Source organism: Megascapheus bottae, chromosome X, assembly GCF_031878675.1.
Source record: "Megascapheus bottae isolate mThoBot1 chromosome X, mThoBot2.hap1, whole genome shotgun sequence".
NCBI classification, from domain to species: Eukaryota; Metazoa; Chordata; class Mammalia; order Rodentia; family Geomyidae; genus Megascapheus; species Megascapheus bottae.
Window position 1 is genome coordinate 28075008 of NC_143547.1, and position 15382 is coordinate 28090389.

General features: G+C 40.2%; 1 protein-coding gene across 2 annotated transcripts in view; it reads left to right on the plus strand.

Moving 5' to 3' along the window:
• Nucleotides 1-224: 224 nt before the first annotated feature.
• Rp2 (RP2 activator of ARL3 GTPase) overlaps nucleotides 225-15382 on the plus strand; it is a 31464-nt gene continuing 16306 nt past the window's right edge. For both annotated transcript variants that reach the window (XM_090325999.1, XM_090325998.1), the window contains exon 1: nucleotides 225-498. In XM_090325999.1, coding sequence (XP_090182125.1) covers nucleotides 226-498 — 273 coding nt within the window. In that variant the 5' untranslated portion in view covers nucleotide 225. The remainder of the gene's footprint in view (nucleotides 499-15382) is intronic.

Genomic DNA, 15382 nt, shown 5'->3' on the forward strand with positions numbered 1-15382 from the left:
AAGTTCCAGGAGAGGCGGGGCTAGCAAAGGGACAGAACAGAACTGGGGCGGGGCTAGCCCAGCTCTCGTTCCTGCCCAGCAGCCCCGCCTCTAAGAGCTGACATAGATGTAGGTGTGATTGGTGTAAGACTACGTAGGCCTCTGTTAGTGGATTACGCAGAGCAGCTCTCTGGCTTTTGATTGGCTATGTGGCTGTTAAGCGATCATTGGTTGTCAGGGCGACCGATGAGAAAAGGAGGGGTGTTAGGCCTGGCGGGCAAACCCAGACTGCGGGCGGCTGGGAAGCTTTGCTGGGCTGACGGGAGAACCGCGGGTTTGAGGCACCCGGGGTTCACTACACACTCCTCAAAGTGTCTAACAGAGTGTGTCGATCAGCAACACCCGCTAGACAGGACCATGGGCTGCTTTTTTTCCAAGAGGCGGAAGGCTGAGAAGGAATCACAAGCTGAGAGCGAGGATGAGCGGCCCAGGCAGTACAGCTGGGACCACCGTGAGAAGGTAAACTCCCATCCAAAATCTCAGCCTTCTCTAGCTGCCAGGTGCGGGACCTTACGGACTGGCGATCGCCGAGGTAGCCCACGTAACACGGCTTTTCTCTCTCTCTCCAACGCGAGTAGCTCAAGTTGGGGTGCACGACTTTGGGGGGCGTTTTAGGGGACTTTTCAGTAGTGAACAGGACCTTGTCCAGGTACATGAATCCTGGAGGCTTTCCCTGAGCTCTGCACCAAGACTTGAGCTGACTTCCTGTCCATGGATCGGGCGAGAGGAAGGGAGGGAGGGAGCCGAGAGAATGAGCTGGATCTCAAATCACCTTCTTTTCACACAGGCTGCGCCCAGCGGGGTTTGGTCCAGTAGTCGAATTACCCATTGGGACCGATTCACATCTTTTCTGCCACTTCTCTTCTGTGACTCTTTCTCTTTTGTCTGCTCTCCTCGGCAAATCTCTTTGCTGCCTCGTGGTCGATTCCAATGCTGAATTTTCTCAGCTACTAAGTGGATTGTTCAATGTACACTTTTGCTCTCCCTCTTCCTCCAGTTTCACGAAAGGAATAATGAAAGAATCAAGTCTTAAAATTTGTGTTAAGACTGTACGGTCTAATTAGCCAGCATAAACAAGGCAATGTTTTATTATTGCTTTGAATGAATGAAAACGCCCTTATTTTTACTTTTATTCGGGAAAAAAAACAGCCTTTTTAAAAAACAGCCCATAGTCTTGCACAAAACATACTTAGTCATACATTTCATAATGGTTCCGCTTTCTACATAGTTCTTCAGTTGAGCTTTGTAAAAATTGCAGTTTACTTTTTTTTAAAAAACAGACTTAGCTATTTTTCTTTCCCAAACAAAATGAGAGATTTATTTTCTAGCGAGTGCAGAGGAACACTGAACTCTTGCTTAATGCAGTGTATATTGAACCAAAAAATTTTGTAGTAAGTTTGTTACTAATACTGAATCCTGTAGACCTCTCTACCTGAATTCCAAGCCCCAGCACATTTATTTGTGTAAACGACTTTCTCCAAGTGTGGATTTAATAAATTGGATCGTTTCTGCAGAATTCTCAGGCCTAGCTATCTCTGATTCTCAGACCCTTCTTAGGTCATGTGAGATACTTAATCTCCCTTAGCCAAGCTTGGTAGCTTAACTTTTTAAAGTAGGAAAGAAAATGACTGTGTTGTATGAGATTGTACCTGTCAAAGTTATTGAGCAGGTGAGTTTTGAAAAATTTTATTTACTCAGCCTCAGGATTTCTGACAATGCTCTTTAAACATGCATTGTCTGCCACAGAGAAAGTTCTGTTTTCATTTTAGTTTTAGTTTTAGTTTTAAAAATCGCAGGCTAAAGCTAAAGTGATTTTTAAAGCCTCTGATTCATTTTTTTTTACAATAGATGGCCGTATAGTTTGAAGTCTTTCATATTAATCTGTCTTTTAGATTAATGGATGTGTTCTGTGATTTCTTTTTCCCTCTAACAGGAAACATTGAAAGAAATAGAGTACTCTACCAAGTTTTTTCTCCCCCATATGAGTGTACAGTAAACTCTCTATTATAAATATGGAACATTTTTGAGAACACCACTAGGAACTGAAGTTGTAGAGACATAGGAGATGTTACTGAATAGATAAAAAAAAAAGCTCACCTTTCTAAGTGTATGTATAATAAAAGTTATAGTCTTGTGTGTGTGTGTGTGGTATTCAGGATCAAACTCAGTGCTCTGTGCTAGGCAAGTACTTTACCACTGAGCTACGTTTATAGCCCAACATATACAGTTTTAAAGCTAGACCAGACAGTTACCATTTAACCATAAAACTTTAGATGTAAAAACAAAATGAAATTCCTTGCAACTTGGAAAAGTAGTGTTTAAATATTCCTGATGTGGTTTTACCAGAGTAACTTTATTAAGGGAAATCCCTTGGGTTTTGGCTTTTCAGTTGAGTAATTGGGTCAGCCTTAGGGGACTGAAGGAAGGAGAAAAAGCCTCAATTAGAAAGAATGTTTGGGGACATGTGTTGTCATGGCAACTGATATACTGTTGTCAACAGTGGAAGCAGTTCATTTTTTGTTGCTCCTAACTTCCAAAAAGAAAAGAGCTTTACTCTACAATTACTATACTGACATGATGAGAAGTACATTTAGATGTTGGATTAGTGTTGAAACCATTTGGAGGGCTGTAGGTGTGTGGCTCAAGTGGTAGAATACTTGAGTTCAAACAACAGTAATAAAAAAGGTTATTGTACTGAATCATTTGAGAAAATATTCTAATCCTTGGTATTTATATTCCACATTTATTTGTTAAGAATTTATTTAACATGTGTGTATTCAAACACCAAGGAAAATCTAAAATTGTAGAACGTGTTCCAGCCCTCTAAGAGCTTACTGGAGTTTTAAAGTTAAAGTAAGAAATATTCACCACGTACCAGTGCTCATACCTATATTTAGTTACTTAGGAGGTTGAAACCTGAAGTCCAAGGTTCAAATCCAGCTGGGCAGAAAAAGTCTGTTAGAGTTTTTCCACTTAACCAGCAAAATGCTGGATTGGCGCAATTGGTAGAGCACTAATAAGGAACAAAAAGCCAGGCAAGAGTACGAGGCTCTGAGTTCAATTCCTGGAGTCCCGGTACCAATACACACACACACACCACACACACGCACCCACTCACAAATGCACACACACACATAAACATTTAAGTTAAAGTGAAGTTCTTCATCCCAATCCTCTTCCTCAATAATAGAAATGAGGATTTTCTAAATGATGGCTTAATTTATGAAGGTTGTGATATGAGTATGAAGGATACAATTGTATTTTCTATGTAATTGTATCTATGTCTCATACTTGAATTTTTACCTTATACTTTATAAACAATAGTTAACAAAAATCTTGTACTGGACATATAATTGTCTATTGTTTAACTTTGGGTAAAGCCACAAATTTGTGCATTTCAGGTTCCTTGCCTACCAAGTGAGGCTGTGCTAAAGAATTCTTCACTGTTGAATAAGGTAAAGGCCTGTCCTGAAGCGGAGAGTTTAGACGGCCATGTTCATCTTCAAGGACAGAGCTTTAACCAGGTTTTATTTCCCAGAATTAGCTGGGTGTAGTGGCTCACATCCATAATCCTAGCTATTCAGGAGGCTGATATTTGAAGGATCACAGTTTGAAGCCAGCCCGGACAGAAAAGTCTGTGTGATTCCATCTCCAATTAACAAGCAAAATGCCGGACTGGAGGCGTGGCTCAAGCAGTAGAACTCCAGCTGTGATTGAAAAAGCCAAGCGAGAACACAAGGCCCTGAGTTCAAGCCCTGGCACAAAGAAATCCCAGAGTTGTTCATCAACAGAAGGGGTAACTTTGTGAGGAACTGATCTCTGTGTTAGAATGTCCAAAGGTTAAGACAGTAACCTGTTAGGAAAAAAAAAGTATCTGCACTGAGAAGGAGGCAAGATGTTACATTAATTTTTTTAGGTATACAAGATAGTCAAGTTATCTATTTATTGTTGAATACTAAACCACTCCAGAGCTTAATAGTGTAAAACAATGGCATATGTGGAAATGTAATGATGAAATTCTCCCTGTATAACTAATGTCAGTTAATAAAAAAACCTGTGAAACAATGGCAAGTATTTATTGTGTTCAGAACTCTATATTTTGTGTAAGGCTAAGTAAGAGTGAGAGCTCAATATGGCATGGAGGTAGCTTACCTGGAGACACAAGACCCTATCTTCAAGATGGCTTAAACACAGAGCTAGCTGGCAAGTGGATGCTAGCTTGCAGCTTAGAGCTCATCTGGAGCTGAGAGCTACAGGCTGTCCATGTAACTGGGCCTCCTTACAGCCTTATGGCTAGAGTCCAAGTTTAAGTGGCCCCAAGAAGTTTGGCAGAAGCTGCAATAGCAGCTTCTTTCTTTTATTACAAAGAATAAATTTCATGATTTTATCTTGTTTTCATAGAAGTCATACTGTGGAGATAAATTTTAATAAAATAAATTTGCACTGCTGCTCAGCCATAGAATATGGGATTATTTTTTTTTCTTCTGTTAGGAACATAACATAGTTTAGTAGCTGTAGGACATTAAGTTAATGCCAGATGAATTCCAGTCCCTACATTTTTTTAAATTTTGAAATATATCCGTCACCTTATAAGAATTGTAATAAGTCCCCCTGTGTTATCCTACTCACTCAAAAGCCTGAGATCTGGAGAAGATCCGTTTGAGGTCAGCTTGAGCAGAAAAGATGGAAAAGTCCACCTCCAATGTAACTGGGAAAAAAGCTGCTTGAAGGCATGGCTGAAGGCTGAACGCATGGCCCAAATGCTAGAGAATTGCTCTAGCAAAAACAAGGCCTTGTAGTACCTCTGTACCACAAAAAAAATCAATCAATCAAACAAACAAACAAAAAACCAGCCAAATGCAGCCTAAACTAAGTTTACTTCATTAATGGCTCTTGTGTAAAAGAAGCCATCATGACTTTCCCTTCTTGTAATTTTAATCATGATAAACTTTTGCAGAATTGTCATGGATCTAAGTTTTAGATTGCTTCTTATTTTTTGTTTTGAAGAACTCTTAGGAATTGTTGAGAAATTAGAGCAACATAAATCCTGATTTTCTCCTTTGAAGGCTAGGTTGAAAATCCAAATAACTTTATATTACAAAACTGTTAACTGTAGAATCTTTTACTGTGTATGTCATTTTTCCCTATGATCTAAGAACACTGGAATGTCTAGAGAAAACAGGGAGAATAGTGCATTACATGAAACTTCAGCATTGGCAGCTATTAGGTAATGGACGTCAAATTCATATGTTGAAAGTCTTATCTCTTCTGTGGTTGGATTTGGAGATAAGCCTTTCAAGGAAGTAGTTAAGATTAAATGAGGTCATAGGATAGGGCATTGATCTGATAGGACTAGTGTCTGTGTAAGAAGGCTCACCAGAGTTCGAACACACATATACAGAGGAAAGTCGTGGTGAAGACAAAGAGAAGACTTCTACAGTCAGAGCTAACATAGGCTGCCATAATGAAATACCATGAACCAGATAATTTAAATAGCAGAAGGTGAGTTCTCAGAGTTCTAGAGTCTGGAAATCCCAAGATCAGGATGCCACCAAATCGAATGAACCAGACTTCCTGGTGTGAGCTGTGTCTTCTGATGACCTTTCCTCTATATGAGTGTTCTGTTGCTCTAGGGGAAGGAGAAGAAGAGAGAGAGACAATCTCACGTCTTTTATGCATTTTGTAAGAATACTAACCCATAACACAACTCAGCTCAGTAAGGTCACAATAGATTTTAGGGTGAGATGTGTCAAGATACATTGTAGACTTGAATGATGTATTACATTGAAACTCCTTTGTACCACTATTTGAGGATAATTGAAAAAGTAATAAATTTTATTTTAGTATTTGAAACAAAAAGCCTTAACTTCCAGTAATTTCTATAGTTGAAATTTATCAGTTAAATATTATATATCTTACAATATAGTTTATATCAATTGCTATGTTGATATTTGCTAAATTCTTATATGTAACAACTATTAAATGACTTTTTGAGAATTTTGTTTAAATTTATTGTAAAGGTGATGAGTAGGGGGTTACATTTCTATAAGTAAAGTAAATGAGTACATTTCTTTTTGAACACTGTTACCTCCTCTCTCATTTTCTCCTGCTTACCACTTCCTACTCCTCTCCCCACTAAGTTGTAAAGTTCAGTTCATTTCCAACATAGTGTCTATAGTGTGTTGAGTATCACTGTTGCATTAGTTCAGCTTTTGTCTTGCTGTTTCTGTGATCCCCTTTCCCTTCCACAGATCAGATAAATTTATATATAAGACAAAGGGTACAGAAAACTAAAACAGCAAAAAATAGAAATTATGTCCTGCAAACAGGACATAATTAGAATCTTTTGTTTCCAATTCATTTTGCTATGCTTCATTACATATAGTCGTATGCACTTAGCGATTTGGCTATTGTGATTCCCTGCTAAGAATATAAATGATTAATTTTTATTCAAACATTATTTCTTTACCCACTTCTTAGATAAATATGCATACAAATGTTCAAATTTATATGTGCTTTAGGCAAAGATAATTTAGCCAGAATCTTGAATCCCAAATCAAACACCAGGAACATAGACATATAATTTTGCTTCAAAGTTTTAAGAAGCCAGGCACCAGTGGCCTATACCTGTAAGTAATCCTACTTACTCAGGAGGCTGAGATCTGAGAATCAAAGTTCAAAACCAGCCAGGGAAGGAAAGTCCATGAGACTCTAATGGTCAATTAACCATCAAAAAACCAAAGTTGTGGCCAAAGTGGTAGAACATTAGCATTGAGCAAAAATAATCTAGGACAATGCCCAGCTCCTGAAATCAAGCCCCAGGAATTGCACAAAAAAAGTTTAAAGAATTTTTGATACAGTGAGATAGACCACAGAACAAGGCATTTGTAGATACAGGTCAATGCCAAGGCTTCTCTCTCCTACTCCTGTTCACAGTAGTTTTGATCTTACCACCCATACTATGGGGCATGGATTGGTGCCAGGAAGACAAGCAGAAAATGACCAGAAGATGTTTTTTATCCTCTTTAAGGTCTAAAGCAGAACTGACTTGAAACCACTCTTTCCTGTTCCTTTTTCCAACTTGAAGTTCTGGAGTAGATGAAGATCCTAATGGCCTATTCTGTCACTACGTTCCCATCCCCCTCAGCTGACTTTTCCAAGTGGAAGAGAGAGCCTTAGCCTCCTTCTAGTTCATTAGTGGGAAAGAAGATGATATAAAATGGAGGGTTTGGATATAATGAGTGATTGTTTTCCTTAATGTACTATGTTATCTCTCATCTCTTTTGCTGTCCCTTGGTTATCTCATATTGTTACAATATTTCATCTTGTTATCGGATATATTGTATATATGCTTAATTGGTTATTTGAAATCGGATAGGGAAGGGGGGTAATCAAGATGAGCGGGGGAGGAGGGGAGGGAAATGGGGACCATGACATGAAAAAGGGTATCAATGTTTGTGAAGTAATGCACCTTCTATCTGGTAAATATAATGTAACCCTTCTATTAATTACAATAAAAAATATATGGGAAAAAATGGAGGGCTTGGCAAGGCTGAAATGGTGGAACCTGCCTAGCCCCTCAGGGGTCCTGTGTTCAAACTCCAGTACCATTAACAAACAAAATGACTGAGAACACAGATGAAAAGGAATTCATCTGCCAGACTTTATATTCATTTGTTTTATTTTCCTACTCAGAAGTTGGCCAACTTGAATAGTGCCAGCATCCATATATCTCTAAGAAGACAATTTTGGTTTTAGTGCTATCAAATCTAGAGCCTTGGGTGTGGCAGGCAAGTGCTCTGCCACTTGGTTTTACTCACAGTGCTATTTTGTTATTTTATTTGTGTCCCTGGGAAGCTAGGTAGATGTTCTTACTTCTGAGTCACTACTCCAACCCTGATTTTTCCTTATTATTTGTGGGATAGGGTTGTCTGGGCATGATCCACATATAGACTTCCTGTGTAGCTAAAGGGCTACATACCACCATGTCCAGCTCTTACTTCAGAAAAGATTTCATGACCTTTTCTGCCTAGGCCCACCTCAAACAGTGATGCATGCAATCTCAGACTCACACGAAGCTGGGAATATGAGCACATGCTGTCCAGCTTGCATGTTGTTCTTGATCATTATCAGAGTCCCATTTCTTTGGGGATTGGGTGGAGAAGGGGCTAAAGAGAAGCCTCAAGTTCTCCCTAATGGAATGAATGATTATCAAACTTAGTTATTATTCACGAAACAATTGTAGCCATCTGCCATAGGTAACCAGGATTGGATTACAGGCACGTTTATTGTGCTCTGGGATGGCAGGCACTGTTGTAGATTCCTTTGTGGAGAGGATAGACAGACTAAACTGAATCATACCTGGGTAAGTTTTAAGAAAGCTAGGTGTTTTGGTGAAAAATAAGGCAAAGAGATTATGTTGGGAGAAATGTTTTGGTTTCCAACAGACTGGGTACAGGATTCCAGCCAAACATTTACAGTGCTGTTACGGAGTGACCATACTTAATATACCACAGGTAATTCTGAAAAGGGACGTGGTTTTTGGTTGATGGAATCCGAAAATATTGGACAATTAGAATAGAGCTAAGAGAGGCCTTCTGGAAAAAGGAATCAGAGAGCATGTATGTCTCAGCAAGTTTTCCATATTGATTGAACAATGATATTTTCATAAGGGCTAGGTAGGTTAAGTAACTATCACACAGTGATAATTACATTGAGAGATTTTTCAATCCTGAACCATTTTCACTCAATCTCGGATATGTCCAAATTGGTGTGGTATTTTCTTTCAAAAAGGATTAATTTAATTTGTTTTTCCCCCATGTACGACCATGCATCAAACTAGGCAGAAATTCTTCTTCTTTTCTCTCTTAGGGAGGATAGTAGCATGGGTTAGAATTGTTTCCTTTTTTGTGTCTTTTTCCTCTTCTTTGGTGGCTGTCCTAAGGCTTGAACTAAGTAAAGGCTAGAGCACTGTCACTGAGCATATTTTCTTATGGCTAGTGCTCTATTACTTGGGCCACAGCTTCATTTCTGGCCTTTTGCTGATTAATTAGATATTAGAGTCTTTATACTTTTCTGCCTTTGCAGGCTTCAAATCTTGATCCTCAGATCTCAGCCTCCTGATTAGCTAGGACAACAGGTGTGAGCCACCAGTGTGAGATGATACAATTATTCTTAAACCTGAAAAATGCTGAAATTTAAAACACCCAGTATCCCCAAAGTTTCAGATAAAAAATATGGAATTTGTGGGCCAGAAGCGTGGCCTAGTGGTAGTGTGCTTGTCTAGCATGCACGAAGACTCGGGTTCAATTCCTCGGTACCACATACATAGAAAAAGCTGGAAGTAGTGCTGTGGCTCAAGTGGCAGAGCTCTATCCTTGAGAAACCCCAAGGACAGTGATCAGGCCCTGAGTTCAAGCCCCAGGACTGGAAAAGCAAGAAATATTCAATTTTCATTAACTTTTCATTTAAGCTTTTAATTTTTTCTGGAGCTATATGAAGTAAGTTATTTTAGTAATTTATTTATTTTTGCCAGTTGTGGGGTTTAAACTCAGGGCCTGAGCACTGTCCTTGGGCTTTCTCAAGGTTAGAGCTCTACCAATTGAGCCACAGCACCACCTCCAGCCTTTTCTATGTATGTGGTACCGAGGAATCGAACCTGGGTCTTTGTGCATGCTAGGCAAGCACTCTACCACTAGGCCAAACTCCTGGTGTGTGGTAAGTTATTTTTAAGGAATTTGTTCATGAACAAAATATTTTCAAAAATATCAGTATATAGTATTCATACTCTGGTTTGGTTTTGTTTTTGGTGCCAGTTTTGGAGCTTGACCTCAGGGCCAGGAACCTGTCTGTCCCTTACTGTTTTTACTCAGGCATGGTACTCTACCACTTGGGCCACAGTTCCCCTTTCATCTATTTGGTGGTTGACTGGAGCTAAGTGTCACAAATTTTCCTGCACAGACTGGATTCAGTGATCCTCCTGAGTAGTTTAGATTAGAGGCATAAGAGCCTAGCTGTTTCCCACATTCTATATTTTCTGTGTGTGTGTGTGTGTGTGTGTGTGTGCATGTGCACGCACGCACACACACACACGCACGCGTGCGTGTGTGTATGTTCATATGGTTTTGACTTAAGGCTTTGAGTTTACTAGTCAAGTGCTTTACCACTTGAGCCATTCTAGTTCTTTTTGCCTTATTATTTTTCAAATAGGGTCTCACATTTTGCCCAGGCTGGAATAGACCATGAACCATGATCTTCTTAGTTACACTTCTTGCATAGCTTGAATCATAGGTGCACACCCAGCTGTTTATTGCTGAGATGGGGATAGATTTCTTTTTGCCTTGAACTACAATCCTTCCAAGCTCTACTTCTCGTGTTTCTAAGATTAGATGTGTAAACCACTAGTGACTGACTTGTTACTGTCCATCTTTTTTTAAAAAAATCTCTATTTGTAATTGTATTCATCTTTTCCCTCATTATATCGTTGTGTTTTCTTGCTTTTTAACCTTTTGCTGGATTTTTTTTATTGGAACATTTTTGTGATTTTCTGATCTTTTGTATTACATTTTATTTGTAAACCCTGAATCTCTTATGTGATATCTTAACATTTAATTGAAGGTATTTTTAGCTTTTGTGATTTCTTCCTTAGCCTGTGAGTTATTCAGCATTACATTTGATATTTTCAGATGGATGATGAAGGTTTTTTTTTTTTTGGTGCCAGTCCTGGTGCTGACATTTTTTGCTCAAGGGTGGCACTCTTATCACTTGAGCCAAAACTCTACTTCCAGCTTTTTGGTGGTTAATTGGAGATAAGACTTTCTCAAAGATTTTCCTTCCTGGACTGGCTTTGAACCAGGTTCCTCAGATCCTTTTTAGTAGCTAGGTTTACAAGCAAGAGCCACCAGCACCCAGCTTTAGTATTTTTTTGTTTTGTTTTGTTTTGGTTTTGCCCAACCTGGGGCTTGAACGCAGAGCCTAAGCTGTGTTCCTAAGCCTCTTTATGCTCAAAGCTAGTGCTCTACCACTTGAGCTGCAGTGCCACTTCTGGCTTTATCTGAGTAGTTTATTGGAGATAAGAGTCTCACAGACTTTCCTGCCCTGGCTGACTTGGAGTGTGATTCTCAGATCTGAGCCTCTCAGCCTCCTTAGTAGTCAGGATTGCAGGTGTTAACCACCACCACCTGCCTTCAAGATTTTTGTTGTCTGTTGTGGGGCTTGCACTCTGGGCCTGGGTGTTGGCCCTGAGCTCTTCAGCTCAAAGCTGACACCCTACCCCATGAGCCACAGTGCCACTCTGCCGGGGCGTACCAGCAGCAAATTGGGGTTCCTGAAATAGGGGGCAGGGACTGGAAAAAATAGAAGAGAGACAAACACACCGGGTCCAGGAGGTCTGCCGCCCAGGTAAAAACTGCCGCCTCATTTATTGTCAACTCCAGGCTTCTATCCCTTCTTGAAACCAGGGAACCTCCAGGTGTTACATTCATATGGTAAATCTCAGGTCATTTAAACAGAATAAGGCCAGAAAACAATAAGACAATAAAGCCATTCTCTGATGCAAATCAAGGTACAGTTTGATTCCACTCTGGCTCCCAACACCACTCCTGGTTTTCTGGTATTTAATTGGAGATAAGTGTCTCACCTACTTTAGTGTCTGGTCTGGCTTTGAACCACAATCCTCAGATCTCAGCCTCCTGAGTAGCTAGAATTACAGGCATGAGCTACCGTGCCCGGCTCAAAACCATTTTAAAAAAAAGACTGGCTGTAGGGCACAAGTGTGAAGCCCAGTATTTAAATCCTAGTACTTAAAAAAAAACATTTACTTTTTTTATTTTAGATTTTGTTTTATTTTGTTTTTTGAATGTTAGTAGTCATGAATTATTTTTAGAATTTACCGTTGTTATAAAGATTATGTACAGATAGATTGCAATTACATGAGTCAGGTAATGAATACATTTCCTTTCCTTATAGTCTTCCATTGCCTCCATTTTTTTTTTTAGAACTCAAGATCTAATTCAGGGCCTGTGCATGGAGAGTTCATGGAGGATAAACAGTTCCCCTGCTTGGTGTTTACCTACTTAGCTCACCACCAGCACATATTTCTTCACTGTCCTGGACCATAGTTCTGAATCACAGAAAATGTGAACGACACACTGTCTCCAGATTTGAGGGAGAAGGAAAATCAGAAATCCTAGGGCATGGGGCCAGGAGTTTGGCCTAGTGGTTAAAGTGCTTGCCTAGCATGCACAAAGACCCGGGTTCGATTCCTTGGTACCACATATATAGAAAAAGCTGGAAGTGGTGCTGAGGCTCAAGTGGTAGAGCTCTAGCCTTGAGAAAGTCCAAGGACAGTGCTCAGGCCCTGAGCTCAAGCCCAGGACTGGCAAAAAAAAAAAAGAAATCCTAGGGCTTTCTTTTATGTTTTATCCTCCTCCACATTATCACACTGATTGGTCACAGTTTCCTCCTTTTCTAGTGTTTTTCCTCTTTTTTAGCATTTTATATTTAGGCTACATGATAGAGTTATATAGAACAAGGTTTTGTTGCTACAGTTCCCCACACACTTACAGTAGATTCCAATCAGTCTCTTCTTGGTCCTTTTCTTATTTGGTTCACTTAGACTTGATCCAAAACAATGGAGCTAGCAGTTGTGCTGGTTCACTGTCTCAGTGGAGATCAAATGAGAAAACTGTTCCTTTGTGTTCTATGTCTAGGAATCATAAAGTCCTATACATGGAATTTTTTTTGCCAGTCCTGGGCTTGGGCTCAGGGATTGAGCACTGTCCTTGGACTTTCTCAAGGCTAGCACTCTACCACTTGAGCCTCAGCACCACTTCCGGCTTTTTGCTATGTATGTGGTATCGAGGAATCGAACCCGGGTCTTCGTGCACGCTAGGCATGCACTCTACCACTAGGCCAAACTCCCGGCCCTACATGGAAATTCTTAAGTAGCTCTTCCTACATAGGACTGTTTTGCCTCCTGTATTTGTCATTTTTGTTCATGGCACTCCCAATATCCAATCACATAAGTGAAAGTAGTGTCTTATCAAACCTGTGGAGCATGGCACAAAGTATACATATGCATTGTTTTTGCTTTGTGATACTTTTTAAAAATACACACACACACACACACACACACACACACACACATATATTCACAAATGCTTACAGGCCAGGTTAGAATTTATTTTGCTTTACTAGTAATTGACCTCAGGGCCCTTGCTTCAGGCGGCAAGAACTGAGCCATTTGAGCCACACCCCCAGGGCTTTCTTTTATTGCTTTTGTTTCTAGTCAGATAGCATTTCATACTTTTGCATGTAGGCGCCTCAGACCACACACACAGCTGGGATTACTGGAGTGAGCCACCATGCTTGACTCTAAAGGAGAATTAAAGGTGATTTATCAGCAACTAGGTGTGGTTGTATATGGATGTAATCCCAGCATTAGGAAGCATAGGTAGGAGGATGAAGATTCAGGATGAGCTCAAGCAAAAATATGAGGCCCTATCATACACACACACACAAAAACTAAAACAAAAGGGCTGAGTATATGGATCAAATGGTAGAGTGCCTACCGAGCAACAATAAGGTCCTGAGTTCAAGCCCTCAAAAAAAAGGAATATGTAATATTAGAGAAAGCAAAAGCATTAGAAGACTGGAACAGCACATTTTTTGCCAGTCCTGGGCTTGAGCTCAGGGTCTGAGCACTGTCCTTGGGCTTTCTCAACGCTAGAACTCTACCACCTCAGCCTCAGCACCACTTTTGGCTTTTAAAATGTATATGGTACCGAGGGATCAAACCCGGGTCCTCATGCATGCTAGGCAAGCACTCTACCACTAGGCCAAACTCCTGGTCCTGGAACAGTACATTTTTGCACATGCTATGCAAACACTGTACCACTGAACTATACCTCCCTTGCAATAATACATTCTTAGATTAGGACTGATATATATGGTTAGGCTGAGATGAGTCTCATGGACTGTGCCTGTGCTGACTTTGAACCCTGGTCCTCAGATCTTAGACTCTTGAGTAGCTAAGATTACAGGCATGAGTCACCAGTGCTCGGCCTAGAATAATTATTTTTTAAAAATAGGTCTTAGGTGAGAGAGAGAGAGAGAGAGAGAGAGAGAGAGAGAGAGAGAGAGAGAGAGAGAGAGAGAGAGAGAGAGAGAGAGCAGGGAGGGAGGGAGGGAGGGACAGAGAGAGGGAGGAAGAGAGAGAGAGAGGAAACTTTAAATGAAAGCAACTAGCCCATGGGGAGAGGGAAATGGGGACAAAAACATGAGAAGGGGTATGAATTGTGAGAAGTAATGCACCTACTATCTGGGGAATATAACTGTAACCCCTCTATACAATAATAAAAACAACAAAGAAAGTAACCAGCCCAGAAGACCACACAGACATAGGCACATAGAGCAAAGGGAATTTATTGCCAGTGGGGTTGACATGGCCAATTCTCTCATGGGAGAGGGAGAAGTGACACATGTCTTTGTTCGGGGACATTTTTATAGTCACGGTACTAGATGAGGGAGTACAGCAGCAATAGTATGAGGTTTATTAAGTTTATTAATTTGGCTGGAGGAGGTAATAGTTCAGTTTTGTATATCTAATGGAGATTTGCATATGGGGAGTAAGGAAGACCCCAAACACATGTCCTAATTTTAATTCCTGTTCTAGTCAAAAGTTAGAGCTATTAGTAATTTAGGCGAGGCGCAGCCCAGGTAATGTAACACATTGTGATCCTGTAAGGATTCCGGAGAGGATCCTTCATGTTGTACTACACAAGTGCTTAGTGGAAGCAAGCAAAAAATTATAGCCTGGTACAGTAAAGAATTTATAGCCACTGTTGGAAACTCCCTTGTAGTAAGCACAAGAAGAGATAGAAGGAGATGTAGAAGATATATCTCAGACTTACCAATATTTAATGCGACCAGAGCCAGTCTGGTGGGGCTGCATTTCCTAGAGCCACACCCAAAACAGATTATCACTATGCCAGAGTTGTCCAAGGCTGTGACTGTTGCGAAGATGTTACTTGTCCAGGGTGAGGTCTCCTGTGAAGTGGGTAGGTATTTTCACATCCTCATTTTTTTTATTATCATGAGCTGTAATTGCCAGAGGAACTGGATGCTCAAGCCATATTTCCAGTACAGCTATTTAGAGATGACTTTCCATATTAGAATGGCTTTAAATGATCAAATGTCAGCCTCCTGATTAGCTGGTGGCATGAGCTACCAACAGCCAGGGGAAAAATTATGATTCTAGTTGGGCATTTAAAACATAATTTAGACAAAGTTGTTGGATATGTCCTTGAATCCTGAATAGCTCCCTTTTCTGTTCCTTCCTCCT